A 19175-nucleotide genomic window follows, 5' to 3' on the forward strand; every position below is an offset into this window, starting at 1 on the left:
TCAAACGAGGAAATTAGGGAACTACGTTTTCAGACCGCCTACAATCGGTCTTGGTTAAAGCAAACTGTGAGTAAGTGACAGACCTTCGCCAAGGAGCAAGTGATGAATGGAATGCTTTTAATGCTAATTTGAACGAAGGAGCAGTGTTTGAATAAACTGTGGATGGAGATTCATCTTTGAATAGAGATGAAAGCTGATGCCAGGCAACTAAAACAAGCAATGTTTCATGGCAAACAGTTAGGCAGGTGATTTTGTCAAATGAAAGCCCTCTTTGCTGAGCTTTGTTTAGCACGGTGCCTACACATAAAATGAACTGTTGTGTTGCAATTACACCCCAACAATAGCAGTCAGGTAATAAACACAGGTATTGCAGACCTACACACAGTTCTATTTTTGTGGATTTAGAGGTACATTTTTAAAAGAAATGGGCCAACATATCCTGTATCCTGTAGTAAGCATCCTGTTTTTAACATACACCCATTGTTTCTTTCCCATATTGATGTGGTGTTTCTGAAAATCCCTAGGAAAAAAAATGAAAAATTTTACATTTATAAAACCAGAAATCATTGGAAGCTAAGGACAAATGTCCTATTTAAAAAAAGACATTCAACGGTTCACAAAATGCAACTGCCTTGGAAAAACAACATTCTAGTGAGATTTTCCAAGGCCACCTGTGGGGTTCTCCCCTTTGAACTCTCCTTCTTACTGCACAAACTCTTGTAATTAGATTTTCTGTCATGAAATTTACCCTATATATGTTTTCAAATATGAATGCATATCTGTGCTTCATTAACATTTCCTTTGGCATACACTGATGCAAGAAGCCACTGTCTCTCTTCTCAAAGAGGTGGCCAAAATCTTCTCTTTTCTGCTGTGAAACATACTCCTTCCATGTCTCCTGGCCTGGAACTTCAGGGAAGTGAATAAGAGGTTGTATAGCGTGCATTCTCTCCTAACATCTTAAAGGTAAAAATAAAAAGACAATAAAGTTTTCAAGCCCATAAAATTCTGAAAGTCTTGTTTAAGTCAAAAGATTGGAAAAAAAAAATGTTTTGATGCTTTAAGCAGGAGTGAATGAACTACTAGTGAACCATGTAGTTAACGATGCTGTTCCTAACACAGACCAAGTCTTCTGTGTAACTAAAGTTAATATTTGTAAATGGTGTAATGAGGTAAACTATGATAAAGTAGGGAAAATACTTTATTTTGCATGTAAGTTTTTGTGTATTTTCTTTTAAATTACTTTAATGTCTTCAGCAAACAAGGTGCATTCACATAATAACATGAAAGTGATGGAACAAAATTAAAATAACATTAAGCAACTGAGAGTACCAGAATCCTTGTACCACCCTTATGCAGGAAACACCAGAGGTTACAAAATAGGTTAACTACTCTGGCTTCACATGGTGTTTCTGAACTCATATTCTAAAACCTTTCGATAGCCTGCCTCATAGGTTTCCCAGGAAAGGTCTTCAGGAAATTGCTGGCAATCAGATACTCATGACCTGACCCTTCTCTCCCAGGAACCTAAGTAATGAGTATCCTTGTGAGAATTCAGCTCATGGCTATAGATTAAAGAACCATTTTTTTCTGACTGAGACAGCAGCTCACAATATAGCTAGAGCCCAAACAAGCACAGCTTTTGCTGTATTGAACTGGAGATAGCTGCGGCTTGCAGGATTAGCAGATGGAAATCTAGAGACTGCCCTGTATAAGCAGAAAACATAGTTCAGCCAGGTAAACAGACCTGGCAGATCAAAAGTCTCCACTGCTCGAACAGAACTGGGCATAGCAGCAAGAGCACTGCTGCGAAGTGCTCTCCTACAGCTCTTGACAGTTTTCCCCCTTGAAACAAATAGGATCCTTACAGAAACAAACATGAATTTACTGTTGGGAATGGGTTAATTAATGACAAGGCTGTAAACAAAAGAATGTGCGTGGTGAGAGGAAGATGAGGAAAAAAAAGAAGGGAAGATGATGGTAGGTTTAAAAATTACACAAAATGCTCCTCTGATTTGCAGCAAGCTGATTTGCAGCAAGGTGAATTCAAACCTCTGATAGCAGCAAGGTGAATTCAAACCAGTATTTTTCTGTCATGTATAAGGGATTCATGCAGTAGCAGCAGGTTTACTAGTAATCTACACAAATCTATCCAAATGTGTGCATATCTAGAAGAATGGATATTGAGCAGCTCACTGAGCATCCAAACTTTCTTTCTGTGGAGAGTAATAGTGTGCCTTTTTATATGCTGACAGAATTGGTAATGAACATGAGTTATAAATGAGCTGTTAATGATATTTTTATAAGGTACAAAGGAAGAAAAGGTTAGCATCTTGACTCCAGGGATACCTTATTTGAAAGGCTTAAATTTGTGAGGAATACAAAGGAAGGCCCAGTGATTTCAATATGATGATTAGTCCCAGGTGATCAAGATCACACCTACTAACTGCTGTCTTACAGGAATAACAGAAAAGCTGTCACTATTTAAGACTTGTGAATTGGGGATGAGAAGTGCAGAAAGACTAATCTATCTCTCTGATCATGTCTTTATTTAAATTTATCCTTTATTAAGAAAAGTTCAGAATGCATAAACCTATATCATCATTTTATCTGAACATGTAACTAAGAGAGATTTAATCTCATTACAGAAAAAGTAATCCTGTTTTAGAATACATAGTGCAAAATAATCCTTTTTTTTTTCTTTTGCACCTGTCTTCACATATGCAAAGTGTTGAATCTCATGAATTGACATTTGGCTATTTATGGGGGGTGGCATCCTGTGTGTCTTACTAGAGTAAATTAAATTGAGCATATAAATAACTATGTAAAGGGAGGAATCTGTAAACATGAGGAAATGCACTCTCTCTCTGTTGCAGATATGTTAGGTTCAAGTCTCCACCTAATTTATAATAAAGTTCATCATACTTTTGATTTGTAATCATATCTTTTGTTCCCCTTAATTTATACAGTAAGTCAAAAAAACTATTAAGATGCTGCGGACAGCTTCAGTTTTGAAAACACCTCTTCCCTCCATCAGGTCACACATGAATAAGCTGTCTTTCAGAGTGTGTTTTGATCACCTTGAACACAAGAATTTTAAATAATATCTTCTCTAAGGGATCATTTCACCTGTTGTACATAAAGAACCATAAATCAACAAGCTTGGGTTAATCTTTGAAAACAAGCAGAATATAGCCAACCACCTGCATTATATAATTATATACTTAATTTGTCTCTTGTCTCTGAATTATTTTAAAGCCATTTTTTCCTTTCCCACTCAGTTTTCACAAATGCCTAATATTTTACATGAAACTTGTGTATGCAGTGTATGTATTGTTATGCAAACTGAAGAAAACTGTCCTGCAGGAGAACCTTTCTTCACACAGATGAAAAGGAGCTTCTCAGCTTTTGAGTACGACACTCAGAAACGTTGCTGTCCCACAAACCTGGCAACATGTCAAACTATTTTTGTGAATTTATTTACCACTTAGAGTTTCTATTAATTAAAACAACTTTTCCTAATACAAGTTATATCCTTACACAACATCACCCTCAACATCTATTGATCTATGTGCTACTTTGAGAATAAAAGCTAAAGGACAAACAGGGAAGTGATTTTGTGACAGAACCTATCACTTGAGATGGACATAAACAGTAAAAATTACCTAGTTTAACAATCAGGTTGGAAGAGAAAAGAAGGAAAAAAAAAAAAAAAGCAGACAGCAAATTGAGACAAGTAGTACATTTGCAAGTTTTAGCCCACTGAGTGAAGGGGTTTCCTTCTTCTTACTCAAAAACTTTTTAGAGGACGTAAAAGAAAAAAAATATCCTTTTCTGTTGTTATTTTACATTCTATTTCTATTCTTATGTATGCATATTTTTAATTTTCTGTAGTTGTGAGTTAAGTTTCCAGTCAAATGTCCATGGTGTTTTAAGATAAAAAAATGACCCACAGGAAGCGTACCCAATCAGGGAAGCCAACTCTTCAATCTTGCAGAGACCTACCAGGCCCAGAGTGTGAAGTTTGGTTGAGAAAAAGTCAAGTTAAAAATAAAGATGCATACTTTAACCTAGAAAAGTAATAAATCAATGTAATAGCCATAGATTATTGTGCAATCTTGAGCAACTCAACTTTTAATCAAGAGAGACCACTTGCTCAAATGAGACATTGTAATACAGATAGAAGTAATTAAGAGAATGTTACACAGGTAGCCAGACAAAATGTCTCTCCAGTATTTTGTCAGAGAGACATCAACATTTAAAATTCAGAAGTAGAAGCTCGTTATTGTGCATAAAATAAATATGGGTATAAAGCAGTGGAAAAATTTGATTGCTTAAGTCATTGCCAGTCATGACAAAACACACATGAAGCACAACACATGTGAAGACAACCTACAAAGTATTAAAGTGAGAAGAGTTGTTTTAAAATGTGCATAGAGCTACAGGTTTCAAGTCATGCCAGTAAACTTAGCTTGAAGGTGCTGCTTGCTGAACACAAGATTCTCAAGATTCTCAGGCCTGCAAGAGTAAGGATCATCCAGGCCACTGACACACAGTCTATTCAATAGATGAAGATAAGGGCTTTTATCCAAATGTCAAGGGTTATAGAAACTGGCTATCAGTACCCCTGCAAGTGCTGTTTTTTCTCAAAAACCAATACTTCCCTTTGATGAAAGGATAATTCTCAATGAGCTGATACTGATAAAACCAAGATCAACTCATCTAAAGTTTCCCATTTACCTGATAAGCAGTTGTTCTTTAACTATTTATTGAAGGAGGATGAAACAGAGCTACAGTGTTAGTGGCGCTGCTCCAGCACCACTAATGCTCTGGTTTCACAACTGATGTCACCAAATGGGTGTTGAAATAGGTCTTCTGTAGTTCATGGAGAAAACAAAACAAGGATCCTGCTGAATTAGTGCTGTCTGGTAGATGGTCAAGTTACACTATCCTTTTGCAAAGGAAATAAGTATCAGAAAGTGCATGCCCAGTGCAAAAGTGCCTTGACTCACAGAATTTATGTCCAAGTCTACTCTTATTACAGATTGTTGGGTACACGTCAAATTGGTGTGAAATATGAGCAAGAACAGAGGAGAAGTCTCTACATTTCCTTTACATGTCCCGTAGGATCACATCAGTACTCTACAAAGATACAAGAAGGATTTGTTATCACTTCCTAATTTTTTTTTTCTAATGCTGTTTAGTACTTTTAGACTTTCAAGCCATAGCAAAGTACAACACATTTTGAGGACAAGTATATGGAACATTAGAACTCCAGCAAGCCAGTTTCAAAAACATATAGCTGGTTTGTTTCCTTATGCAGAAAACCTGTTTAATCATGGAATAACATAAAACATACAGCTTCATTAATGGATTTATTTATTTTCTGAATTATTGAAACTTTAGGTTATTTGTTCCTCTTTGCAGGAATATATAAAACCCAAAGAAAAAATACACAGTAATTCTACCTCTGCTACAAATACACATTACTACACTATTTAAACTGCTTTATTGTTAAGTGGAGAAAAAACAAATAAAAACAAAAACAAACAACAACAAAAAAACAGTATCCATAGAAGTGTATTATGCTTGGACTTTAAATCTGTAATGATTCTGAAATTAGTCTTAAAATTTAACTTAAATCTGACAAAGACCTAATTTGGCAGTGATTTAAGCAGGGCTTTAATTATGCATAAAAATTTTACAGCCCATCAAAAAAAAAAAAAAATTCTTTTATACCTAAACTTTAGTAATGTGTGGAAAATGCACAATGAAACATTTTAAAACTTGATATTGGACAATGCCATTGCACCCAAATCACAGTGTGGTGATTAGGTACTCTACTTTTTTGATCAGTCACAATATGTTGTAAGGCAGAGTAGTATTCTCAAAGCATAAATCCATTAAGATTATGTCATTGTGATTCTCCTGATTTAAATGAATAGAATAAATAATGACTTACTTAGAGACAACCACATTCAGCTACATTATTTCATATACTGAAGAATATATACTAAGAAGCCTAGCTGTGTGCAGTTTTGATAATTTTCGTAGTAATATTTTGAAGTAATACCTTACTAATGCCTCTCAGTGTGATAATCCTAACAGGATTTTTAAATGGACATAAAACATATTGATATTTGTGCTGTGATTGCATTTTGACCATGACATCTGGTATAACATGGATGGGCAAGCACATATACTGCACAGGCATAAAACCATCAGGTTAAAAGGAAAAGTAGATCTCTAGCAGTGTTTCAGAAAAAAAGGTATCTACTACTTTAAGGCAATGGGAAATGTGATTATTCCTTGGGATGAGCCATTTCCAGTTATAGCTTGACCAAAATAATAATGATAATAATAATAATAATAATAATAATAATAATAATAATAATAATATAATGGTTTAAGCCTGAAGTCAATTAAAATGGCAAAGTTCTAAAACTCCTTAAAATAGGCTTTAGAGTAGAAGTCTTGACAGATGGAACTTTAACTGAACAGCACAGTTGGGTGCTGTTATAATAGGCATTTTTAAAAATAACTTTGATCAAAGCTTTTTAACCAGCAGCAACAAATCATTGGCGGTTTGGACTACAAAAGAGAACTAATTAAATTTAAAGGGCCAGAGGCTCATGAAGGCACAACATGTAATCCCTAAGGCAAGACCTTGAACAAAGGGGATGAGAACGTTTGCACATTAAAACAGTGAAAAGTGGCAAGGTGCTTGCTATTATTTATTTTAGGCACTATAGCGAGTTTATTAGAACCAATTCTGAATCCGGCCTCGTAAGGAAACAGGTAGAAATGTATGAGCATTGCAAGTCCAAGGATTCACTTGAGATAGAATATTTCCATAGAGCTGTCAACAAACAAAGATTATAAAAATTTTACTCAATCCAACAGGCCATCTCATGAGGTCCTTCTGTATTCTAAGGAGCAGTAACTTCCACCAATCTCTATGAGAAATATGATTGAGGAAGGATATGGACAAGAGAAAATAAAATAGAGAGATAGAAAGCTGACCGTAAATTGGTGCCCAGTAGCCTTGTTTTGTCTACAGGCAGCTATATATACTAGCCTTATAACTGAAGACAATAATCAGAAATTATAAAATAGTTTCTTCCATTGCTCATCTCCCACTTGCTATATTATCATTCATAACTATACATATCTATATATAAGTACTATATATATTTTGTATATAGTATCAAGTACAGTATATAACATCTATCCTCACACTTTCATCACATTTCTGGGAAAAGGAATAAGGTTGCCTTCACTGATCATCTTCCAAACCTTGTGAAGAGGGAAACTATTACCCTTCATCTACCTTTCAAGCTCCTTGGAAGTAAGCAGAAAGGGTGGAATTTTATCCAATACTTGCTCCTGTTTTAAAATCTTCCTGCCATGTGAAGCACTGAAGTACTTTCCACAGTTAACAAAAAGGTTTTATTTGTCTGACAAAGTCATGATTGCCAATCATGACATCAAACATTGTTTTCTTAGCTTGATAGTCTTACTGGCTTTTTAAGTCCCACAGGAGAAAGGACTCAATAGCTAGAGGAAATAAGAGTGAAAATTATCACTGAGCAAAACAAAGGGGAATCAGTGTGAGGAACCAAGACCACAGCTGGGTCATGTTCTGGACTGCCCATAACCAGAATAAGGGCTTCTGCATTCTGCAGCGACACAAGCTTCCTGCATCAGCGTGGTGGCCTCATGCTAACTGAGTCACCACATAACTCTTGTGGGCTAACAGAAATACAGAGGTCAAAAGGACTGGAAATTTTCTGCCTTTTTTTTTTTTAACAGATCCTATTAACAAAAGAACGTGAAAAGAACTAAAGGCCTTTCAAAGTCTTATTCCAATCAACATCGCTCTGTAATCTTTTCAAGCCTGCTCCAGCTGCTTCTCATCTATGTGTGTGTATAATTCTTTCCACTGTCACAGGACCTAGCAGTCCCAACCAAGAATGATGACTCTAAAACGCCAGACACCAAGCAAGCTAAACAAAATATCAGACCTTTGATTAAGGAGTTGAAGTACAAGACTGGATGCAACATGTGAGGGAGGAGTAAAACAAATGAGACAGTGCTGAAGAGCACAACAGCAGTCCCAAGTGTGAGACACCTTCAAAGTCACTAGAACTTAGTTAAGTACCAATAGCCAAAGCAACAGCTCTATCTCAGCTTTGCATGGGGCAGCTAGAATCTTACCAGTCCTGAGAAAACAAAACAAAAACAACCTTCTCCTGCCCTAAGATACATTCACACCTCCGCATTTCTGAAGAACTCCCCAACAGCTGGAGGACTTCCTTCCTGTCTTCCTTCCTGAGCAGAAACTCCATCAAACAAGAGAAGACATTCACAAGCCCCTGGCACACCGATTACAGCTGTGACTTAGAAATGTTCTACTCACATAGAACCCTTCAGGTTGGAAAAGACCTCTAAAATCATCTAGTCCAACCTTTAACCTAGTGCTAACGTCCACCACCAAACCACACTTCAAAGATCTACATGTACTAGACTGGGAGCTGCGTGTTTTTCAGTCCTAAATTCACGCTAACCAATATGCCAAACAAATTTCCCCCATGCGCATGGAGTGGAGGGCAAAGCCGCTGTAAAGAAAGACATACAGTATTATTTATAAAACTTCTTACATACATCTGTTGTTTTCCTGAGAGCTTTACTTACTAATGCCTACTAATCCAGTTTCAAATTGTTATTCTAGAGTACAAAGAATTAATGACATCAGTATGTAGATTTGAGGTAAAAATGACCATATTTCATTTGGCTTTGGCTTTAAGCCATGAATTAGACACTACCATCAAAAAGCAAACCATAAATCATATCTACTAATGTTACTGTAAATGCCCAAACACTAATTTTTTTATGTAAACTTTTAGGTTACAGATTAACTACTATTGTAGGGAAAAGACCCTTACAAAAAATTTCTGTGAAGCAGAACATATAAATGCAACCTGCTGCTCTGCAATGGCTTAAAACCTATCTGATAGCCTGGCAGAGAATGCATGCATGAGTAAACTCCTTTATGCAGAAAACAAAATAAATGGTTTTATTCTGCAATTTATCTGCTCTTACTGATGAAAAAAAAAAAAAAAAGGTAAAATAATAGCCATTTGCAATGCCCCATGTGTCATTGGTTGTGGGCAGCTTTGAGGTAATACTTGCATCAACAAGATCTTGTCTTTTTATTAAAAGCATCCCATTATGATTTCAACACTGGCACCAAGTTGTTCTAACAGTTAGTTAGTCTGCAAGAAAAAATGACCCATTTTTGTATTTTTCTTGTGTCAAGTTCCAATTATTCAATCTCATTAGACAGCGGTGTCTGCTGGACACAAAGACCATCTACTACCACACCACAGAATCATCACAGAATCACGTTTGGGCTGGAAGGGACCTTAAAGACCAGCTAGTTCCAACCTACCTGCCAGGGGTAGGGACACCTTCGACCAGACCAGGCTACACAACTTGTTGTGTATTTGTAGACCATGAGTACTATGATTGTTTAAAATTCTTCCCAGTATTTCACTTAAATCATTTGCCAATCCCTCCATTTTTATCACAATGTTATCCTCCCCAACTTGCTAATGTTTATTCTTCGAATCTGGATTTCCAAACTTGATAGAGCACTGCATCAAGGGACAAAATTGTCTTCACTCAAAATCACATGGTCCACTTCCCTGTAAATTTGCAGATCTCCTTTCTCTATGCCTTTTTATAGATATAGGTATAGATATAAAACTTTAAAAATCAATTATAGTTCAGAGAATGGTCTGTATCTTCTTTATTTCCCAACATAGCAATACATTAGACCAGGAGGTAGCACTGAGAAGTCACAAAATCACAGCAGGTTACGTAGAGAGACCAAATGAACTAACACGACCAAGCCTAAATTGGTTTCCTGCAAGGCTAAGGACAACACTCTGCAGAATGATACCTTATGGAAGTCAAAATCTATTACTTTACTAATTTTACCTTCTTCAACATGCTGGTAAAATCATCACAGAAGACACATGTACCTAGTTTGCATCCGCCAGTCTCTGCACCTTTACAAAGATTGAAATTAACTGTTCTTATTCCTTTGCTTAATATTTTTGTTCATTAAGTCGTGCTCCAACATTTGCCTCAGATCAACACCAGACTGATACATCCATAATTGAATGTGTCATTATATTCACTTTTTCTTTTGGTAAAAATTGGCAGCTTTTTTTCTAAATCTCCTGTAATCCCCTCAGTGAGCTGAAAATTCCAGAAAAAAAAAAAAATATTGCAAGCTAAGAAAAATCCTCAGACATTTTTTAAACTCTGCAATTCAACATTCTCTAACTGGTTAATTTTAAAATGTCTAGGTTTCACAGCTGTTGTTTTATGTCTCACTTGGTTTATAGGACAACAGAACTAAGTCATGACACAACAACAACTTTTTTTCCCCTAAACCCAAATCTAAAGCATTTACAGAACATGGCTGCTTTTTCAGTTACTAGTAAATTTTTTATCATTGCACTAAAAGGCCAGTAGCAGCTGCATATATGTTCTCAGCTTGCTTGAAGACTGGTCATTTGCTTTCTGTTTCCTGGCTTGAGATTCTCTGTCTTTATATTACATGGCTTTCTTCACCAATTTCCTGCAGAAACGTTCCTACTTTTCATTTATGACAACCAGCATGAGCTTCCTGCTTTCTGAATTTTGCACATGCATACATACAAATGCCCGTGTATATGTGTGCTTTCACTTTCCTCCCAAGCAGCTTTTAAATTTTGACCTTCTCTCTTGATTTTGACTTTAACCTCTGTCTTCCAAAATATTCCCAAAGATCCTCTTGCACTCCTTGACATTTTTCCTGCAATCCCCGCAATTACATTCCAAATCCACCATCCCTCAAAAAAAAAATGAAAAAAAGAAAAAAAGAAAAAAAGAAAATGTTGGAATAAACGGTAGGAAAACTACAAAAAACAGAAAAAAAATATATTTATATTTTCTTTTATGCCTTGGAGTTCTTGACACTTAAGGTATGTGTGCTTATTCTCTCAGGCCACTTACCTCTGAAGCAGGTTCTCCTTCACAGGGACAGAGTCTGTCTCAGACCTCTTTTTGCATGTGAAGATCCCAGATCACACAGAGGTACAGACCTTATGTCTGCTTTTCTACTGCTCATGGAAAGAGAAAGCTGGGTATATAGGGAACACCATCTAACCTAAGCAATACTCATTCCTGAGAATGCCATTACCATGAAAAAACTCAGTGTGTTACCCAAAGGATTAACTTTATAATCTTATTAAATTCAAGTTTTGCATTTGAAAACTTTTTTCACAATCAAAAGAATCTATCTTTCTAAGGCGACAGTAAGCACATTTTTACAATTTAAATGAAAATAAACTTGCTGTTTTTTTACAGTAACATTGATCAGTTCAGTCCCTCATTATAGCTTGAGGGGTGGGATTTTTACTGTTTTTTTAAAAGACATTTGTCTGTCTCAAAACTCTTACTGAGTTAATTAAGCCATACTGAATCTACCGAAAGAATCGATAACTTTCACTTTCTTTGTCTTTTCCCTAAATTGGATGTATTTCTTTCTACATTATCTCTCTGAGCTGACCAAATACCACTTAAAAGCAAAGCTGTCTGAACTAATGACCACAGTAAAATACAAAATCTTTGCTTTCCATAATTGCAAATTCTTTGCGTAAGCAACTTTCTACACTTGTACAAGTTCTGTCTGCTTTACACTATATTAGAAAGTTCTCAATAAATGAACCTATATGAATTATGTAGTTTAATACAACTTGTTACAGGGTTTTGAACGTCTGCTTCCCAATATTCACAGAAAACAGTTAAAATAAATTGCTGTCTTGTTTACCATTACCTATAGTGGAAAGGGAAAGCTCCAGTGAGAGAACCCATAGTATACATGAGCACACCTGTAGTTTATAACTACACAGCAAGCACCATTGCATTTTTAAAACTCTGATATCATTCAGCGAATAGATTCCTACTACTTTGCCAAAATTTCTTATGATTCACAGTTAAATATCTTACATTGTAGAATGGGCTACTATTGTACCCTATATACTTTACCCATCCTAGAAAACTTATTCAAATTACTTTTTATGAGCACCTTCGTGAGATCAAATATTCATTGGGAAATTAAAATTAATTCTGCTATAAATACATTTTATTCCATTTTTGTGATGCAAAATGAGTGCACAGTTCTTTTTATAGTAGTGAAACCTCCCCTCTTTCTCCTCTTTAAACACTGAAACTGTCAGGAACTACATTTTACATTTTAGCAATCGTTGGGTACACATCACAGTTCCTAGAATTTAAAATGAAACTGTTGATAGTTCAGATACCATTAGACTGCAATTAGTTCTGCAAAGTATGCAATTTGTCATGTTGGAAGAAATGACAGTACCTTCACCTTGTGCAACATGCTTGTAACTTTCCTCTCTTTAATTTGAAAATGCTAGTATTATACTCTGCTTCAAGAGAGTTATTTTTAAGGCCTGCAGGTTGGCTTGTCATTGAGCAATTTGTCAGGTAGTATTTTGTCTTCATTAAGGTTTAGTTGTGTAAAGAGATTGGTCTGTCCATGATACTCCCCAAAGACAATACATTCAGCCTTACCCGATGGTAATGAGGACCATGTTAAATTTTCACTTTCGTCCTCAGTGCTGCCATCATAGTCATTTTCTTGCCCAGTAGCCATCTGAGTTGTAGCTACACTTTCCCTAAGAAAAGAAAAACAACAAAAATATATCTTCCATCTACTATTCCTAAAAAGCATATAATTACTTCTGTACTACCTCAGACAATGCAAGCTGATTGAAAGCAACATGGAGTCCCCAGAGTTACAGTTAATTTCCTTAGCATTATCAGGTAGAAGTGCAGCAAAAGGTAAGATATTAAAAAGCAGCATAAAAATGGCAAAGAAATTAAGGTGTGTTGTAGCATTAGGAAAGTTCAACTTCATCTATTTTTAAATTAGAAGTAGATAAAAATGTTCAGATTTAGATATTTTTGTTTCCCAAAGAACAAAAAGAATCAAAGACTTTGAGGAGAAGGCTCAAAAATACCACCTATGGAAATGGCACAGACATACTGTGTTTGGAAAGATAACTGCATCCAAATAGAAAATAGCAGAGGAGAGATTCAATGACTATTTAGTTCTTGGCTGCAGAGCCCAAAACAATATGCTGCTTTTTGCAGTGACACTCCAAGGAATCCTCTGCTTTCACAAGTATCGCAGTTGTTTTGGATAACCAAGCACTCATCCAGGAGGAATTGTTAGCGCTAAAGAAACAGAAAATAAACCCAACTACGTGTCACGAGTAATACCAAGTGACTCAGGGAACTTAGGAAATACCTTGTACATTTGGTATCTGCTGCAGACTGTTTAGCTTCATTCAACAGCTTCTGCAAGTTTCTTATCTTTGCCTTCTTTTCATTCAGCACCAAAATAAAGCGGTTATAAAGATCTGCCTCTAGTTCTTCTTTAGCTTCTACGCATTTTTCCAACCTATAATGTAAAATCAGCTGTTACTTGCTTCACGTCACATCATTTCTTCTTAAAACTCTATGTGTTTTCTGGAAGAAAATTCTATAATGAGGCCATCCTTCCTACTACAGGAATTCCCTTGCTATATGTTGCATGTCCAGCGTCTTGCATCTGAAACGGGCCAGAAGCAGCTTTTTTTCACAGAAATGCTCAATTAATTTTGCTACCAAAAGAAGAGCATTTCCAAGGAGGAAAATTTCTCTTTATTCTCTTCTGGATATCTTCTTACACACATGCATCTCAGGCAACTTAAACAGGCACAAGCGTTCTTTGGTTTCCATGCTGAGTTCACCATAGAGGGCATAGCTTAGCAGGAGACACATAATGAGATTATGAATAGTTATGATTAAGCTTGGCAGGCCTCAGATCTGGCCTACCCACTCTGACTTGAAATACATTTGAACAGCAGAAAAACACAACAACAGAAACCCCAAACCAACCAAATGAAAACAAATTGGATGACAGCACTCCAAGGTGGCCTGTGGTGCCCAGCAGACGTTCCAGGCCACTCGTGCAGCTCACAAGCTCGTTTCTTGCCAAGACCCCCAGGGCAGACGTGGGTGACCAGACTTGCCCAGTCCTTCCCACCACCATAAAGATTTTATTTCCCTGAACCAGTCACAATTACATGGTAGAGGACTAAATTTTTATAATCTATATGTAAATGTTCTTAAAGATGTTAATTAATATCTTCAGAGAAAAAAACTTTTCACGTTTGTAAAGGTTTAATCTGCATCTGTAGGTAGGTGAATTTCAAGACAAAGAAGCACAATGGAAATGTAAAATGAAGAATGTCTATATATACTCTGTCAAAGGCAAGGCAAAACTGGAATACAAGCAAACATAATCACACGAAATAAAGCAAGTGACTTGCAGTAAATCTGACCCTATTAATTACTCTTGTGTTTTGTAACTTTTTAGTCTTTGTGTTGAGACCCAGACATTTTAATAGTTATGTTCGTAACAAGCAAGTAAACACCTTGATTATCTTATTGATCACGGTAACTATGGTATTATATCAAACAGTAATAACTTATAAACAGCATTCTTTTCACCAGCCTATGCGAGGCTGAAAAAAGTTTAGAAGGCTTATTTTGGTATTAAACACGCATGCATAACAGATTTTTAGAATATTAATTTAAAAGATAAGAAATTTCAACAGACCTCCTATGTAAATTCTGATTATTTTGTTCATAGATCAAACCCACATATGATGTAAGAAGAAAGACAACAGAAAATAATCTCATGAAGTATTAAGTCTAGTGTGGAATGCTTTAGGGATATACTTGATAGTTGATAAATAATTCATCTAATTTAAATGCAAATAGCAGAACATCATTACCATATAGATCGGTTCAGTAATTCCTAAATGAAAGATCATACGTACTAATCAACTACCAGGAGACTTTCCACCTATTAAAGGAAAGTTAACTGTTTAAGTGGGGAACAAACAGACAAAATATTGAAGCACAAAGAACCACAAACCCTAATACAAGATCCAGGAGTGCCTTGAGCAGTTCATGGAAGGACAAAGGTAAGGACAGGGATTGGCTCCCACTTATCAAGCAGTATTAAAAACATATTAAAAAAAAAAAAAGAGAGAGAGAGAGATTATAAAAAAAATACACCCATTGGGTAAATTGTCATTTACATGCTTCGAATTAATTATGCCTGTATACATAAAAATGGAAAACATTTTTTTTTGTATGTGCGTGTTAAATATGGTAAGCCTGGCTGCATCAAGTCCTTTAGAAAAGCCCCCTCTCCCACACACAAAACAATACTAAGTAAAGAAGGGTTTACTACTATTCCTTTATTTTGCCAGTGAGCTGGTTAGTGTCAGAGCAGCTGAGATTGGTTTAAGTAGCTACACTGAGACATTTCCCTCAGTTGGCCAAAAAGGTGTCATGTAAGATAACTTCAGTCCTGCCAGGATCATCGTCTCTGATGAATATCCATATAACTGTAGACTCTGAATGGAGTACAGTTGATACTACCTGGACATTATGAACCACAGCATAGGAACCTATTGCAATACTAGCCAGCTTCTTGATGCCCTGGAACAAAATACTAGCATTTCAAGATACACACACTGACTTCATGCACAGAATATTAACTGTTCCCTGTAGGAAGACACTGTAGGCAAATCACATGCCTACATGGCAAATGCCATCATGCCATCACTTAATTACACATGAATGCTGTCATTTGTATCAACATCTTTTTTTTTCTTTCTATTGTTTAAGGCAACTAATGCATAAATACATTCTTCAGACATACAGTTATTTAGTATAACATGCAACAAAAGAATCAATGTGAAACAGCATTACATTAATGCCATACTTGCAAGTTATTTGGCTTTAAAAATCATTATCATATGGAACATAATGACACATAAAAATGGAACAGTAAAAAGCAACAGTCCTCTACCACTTAGGAACAGGGATGCACTGACTGCAGCATGTATGTGTGTGTTGGGGGGTGGCTCTAGCTGCAGCTCTGCGTAGTCTTTAGGATTCACTCAGGCATGCATTACCTGAATTATGTGACCGCTAAGCAAAGCTGGCTAGGTTTCATTCCAATACCTATCAGTTACAAATATAACCTTTCATTGCAATTCGTCACATGCTCGTGCCTGTATGCGATTTGTCTCACTGAAATACCGTTTCCCCAGGCCAAATAAAAGAGCTGCTCATCTCAAAGACATCTTTCAAGTATAATGAAAATAAACAAAAGTTAACGGCTAGAGTGGTGCAAGTCTTATTTGCATGTGCTTTACAGTTTCTGTTCTCTAAGATGTCTTTTATGTCAGTGCAATGCTTTTAATGTGCCAGATGCTCAAGTTCATATCCATCAAAAAGCTCACATACCCTACTGAAAAGAGCTAGTATTAAGAATGGTTCTGATTTGTAACTGAGAAAATAAGGTAACTGTCCAATTCTTCAGCACTGCCTAAAAATGCAGAGAGATCACCACACGCGTCACAAAAATTAACATGAACTATGTAACTTATTGGCAATTATGCATTCTCCATGCTCAAATACTAGAAATGTGCTATCTGTCTTTCTACCCTTGTCCTCAGTGCTCTAAAATAATTACCGCTCTTATGGCACCTTTCTATTACATTTCAGATTCACCCTCGCTTTCCCCCAGCACTGGTGATGGTATGGAATTTCAATGAGCTCCTGCTGAAGAGTCAGTTTCAAGTACCAAACTACCTAGCCTGCATTTTTATAAGTTATTTGTGGCTTAAATATACTGTCGCTGTAGCTGACTGCAACATAAATTAGTAGGGCTTTTTGTTTGTTTGTTTGTTTGTTTGTTTCACCCACAGGTGAAAGAGGGAGCACTATTCTTCAACAATGTGCTTCATATTTGCTGTTTTAACTCTCCACACTGTGAGTGATACAGAATGTAAAGCTTGAAACACTGTCTAGTGAATAACAACAGGCAAAGCTTTTGCATGGCTCCAAGAAACTCTCAGCAACCTAGACCCAACAATTGGAGCCAGAAGAACAACAAGAGACAACAGGGTAGATTGGACTGGGGAAAAAAACAAACAAAAAAACAAACAACAACAACAACAAAAACACCACACAACAACAACAACAAAAAAGTTTTAAAAAATCCAGTGTTTGGATAAAAATAATTTTTATCCTCCACTTAGGGGACATGGCCAAAGCTTGATGACTGCACAACTTTCAGTATTTATTTTGAAAAATCAAGTTTCCGCTATTCAAAATATAAACATACTAAAGAAAATCACCAGCTTTCAAAGCCATGAATACATTGCTTTAGCGTGCAATGGTTGTCAGGCAACTGTGAATTTTTCTTTGGGGTTACTATTTAAAAGTGCCACTCCACCATGGAAATTGATACAAGCACTAATGCCTACTACATGTTAGCGTGTAATGCAGCACAGCATACTGGTTATACAATACACTATTGTTCAATAAACTGTTAAGCAGTAAAACACTATTTAGGAAGGCCATATGCTTGTCAGGGAGATTGTCAGGAAAAACTGTTACTCATGTTAATGAAAGAGAAACAAAACTAGCTCCTCCCAAAAGTTAGCTCTCTTTTTCAAGGTAAATTAACACCAATTAGCTACATACTTTCATCAATCTTCCTAAATGTAGTTCTTCAGATAAAGCTATACAAAAAAAAAAAAAAAAAAGAAAGCTAAATCTCTGACTTTTACGTGCTAACCACTTTATGCCAGCTGAAATAAGCACAGATGACTTCAGTACAGAATGCTGGAGTAGACAAATCAGATCAAAAATGCAATGGCAATTAATAAAATCTCTCACAAAACAAGGGTACTTCTCCCTATAGCATCACATTCATTTTCCAATTCTGTCTGCTTCCATAAACAATTAAAGAAATGGCAACTTATTTCCCATTAAAAAAAAAAAAGTAAATAATTCAAAGTCCTAGTCATAAGAATTAGAGAAAATGAGGGAGATAAAAAGAGCCGCTTCCTGAAACAGGTGAAGATGAAAAAAGAAAAGAGGTGATTTCTTTTTCACTACATAATGCTAAAACCAGCTTTAACTGCAAGGTCTATGATACCAGTCACATTTTTGATACAGGAAGGAAACCACATATCCTGTAAGCATCTGGGCTCACAACTCTTTTTAAGAGAGAGAAAAAAAAATTGTGTCCATCTATCATTATATGACTTTAAAAGCACCCATCAGTAAACCCTGCACTGACAGTACAAATATGTGTGATTTTCTCAAGAATACCCTGTGAATACTGTTTTAAACTTACCGTTTCTCCACATCACTCCAATCACTGAAAAGCCTTTCATTTTCTTTTTGCAGGTGCTCATTTTTCACCTGGAGTCTTCCCAAGCAGTCCAGACAATACCCAATCAGGTGTCTTACCACCTCTGCTGGACTTGAAACTTTTTGTAGGTTCAGAGATCCAAGCCTGAACTAGAACAAAAGGAAAGACTGAGTTACTTCATCAGTACCCAAAAGATCACAAAACACCAAGCTAGCAACTCACACACTAAGCATCGACATAGGAAATACTATACAGTCCTCCAGTTCAAAATGATAGAATAAATTTGTAACAAGAATCAGCACGTAGAATAATTTACATGCCAATTATTTATGCAGCTGACAATGTCTTAATGGACACCTGACATTCAATATGCACAGGAAGAAATCACTGACATACCTTCAAATGGCAGGAAAAGAGATGCAATACAGAAGTGTAACATGACATAGCAACATTCTGCTCCTGTACAGATCACAGGAGGTCAGAAGTATAAAGGTGTGCCTACAAGTTTTATATAAAAGGCATTCTTGATGTAACGGAGAACCACACGAAAACGTACGGTAAACTTACGGTATTGCTAACATTGGTCTTGCTATCTGACCAATAAAACATCTAAAGTAACTTGCTGCCTATTCCAGTAACCACAGCAGCAATATAACCATAAATATTAATGATAAAACAAATGAATGTTAATTACTTTTGAATTAAAGTAGCTCCGCAAAAGCCTAGCTATGATCACTGCACACACCTGACAAAAACTAACCTGTAAGATTTTCCCTTAGGGGTTCAGTTGTAAAGTTCCTAA

The 19175-nt window shown here is 36.2% G+C and overlaps 1 protein-coding gene across 2 annotated transcripts in view; it reads right to left on the reverse strand.

Annotated features, from left to right (window-relative positions):
• XRCC4 (X-ray repair cross complementing 4) overlaps positions 1-19175 on the reverse strand; it is a 188981-nt gene that overhangs the window by 87253 nt on the left and 82553 nt on the right. For both annotated transcript variants that reach the window (XM_048045656.2, XM_048045658.2), the window contains exons 4-6: positions 18356-18522; positions 13391-13543; positions 12652-12755 (exon numbers count right to left, since the gene is read on the reverse strand). In XM_048045656.2, the coding sequence (XP_047901613.1) occupies positions 12652-12755; positions 13391-13543; positions 18356-18522 (424 nt within the window). The remainder of the gene's footprint in view (positions 1-12651; positions 12756-13390; positions 13544-18355; positions 18523-19175) is intronic.

This window comes from Anser cygnoides, chromosome Z (assembly GCF_040182565.1).
Source record: "Anser cygnoides isolate HZ-2024a breed goose chromosome Z, Taihu_goose_T2T_genome, whole genome shotgun sequence".
Taxonomy (NCBI): Eukaryota; Metazoa; Chordata; class Aves; order Anseriformes; family Anatidae; genus Anser; species Anser cygnoides.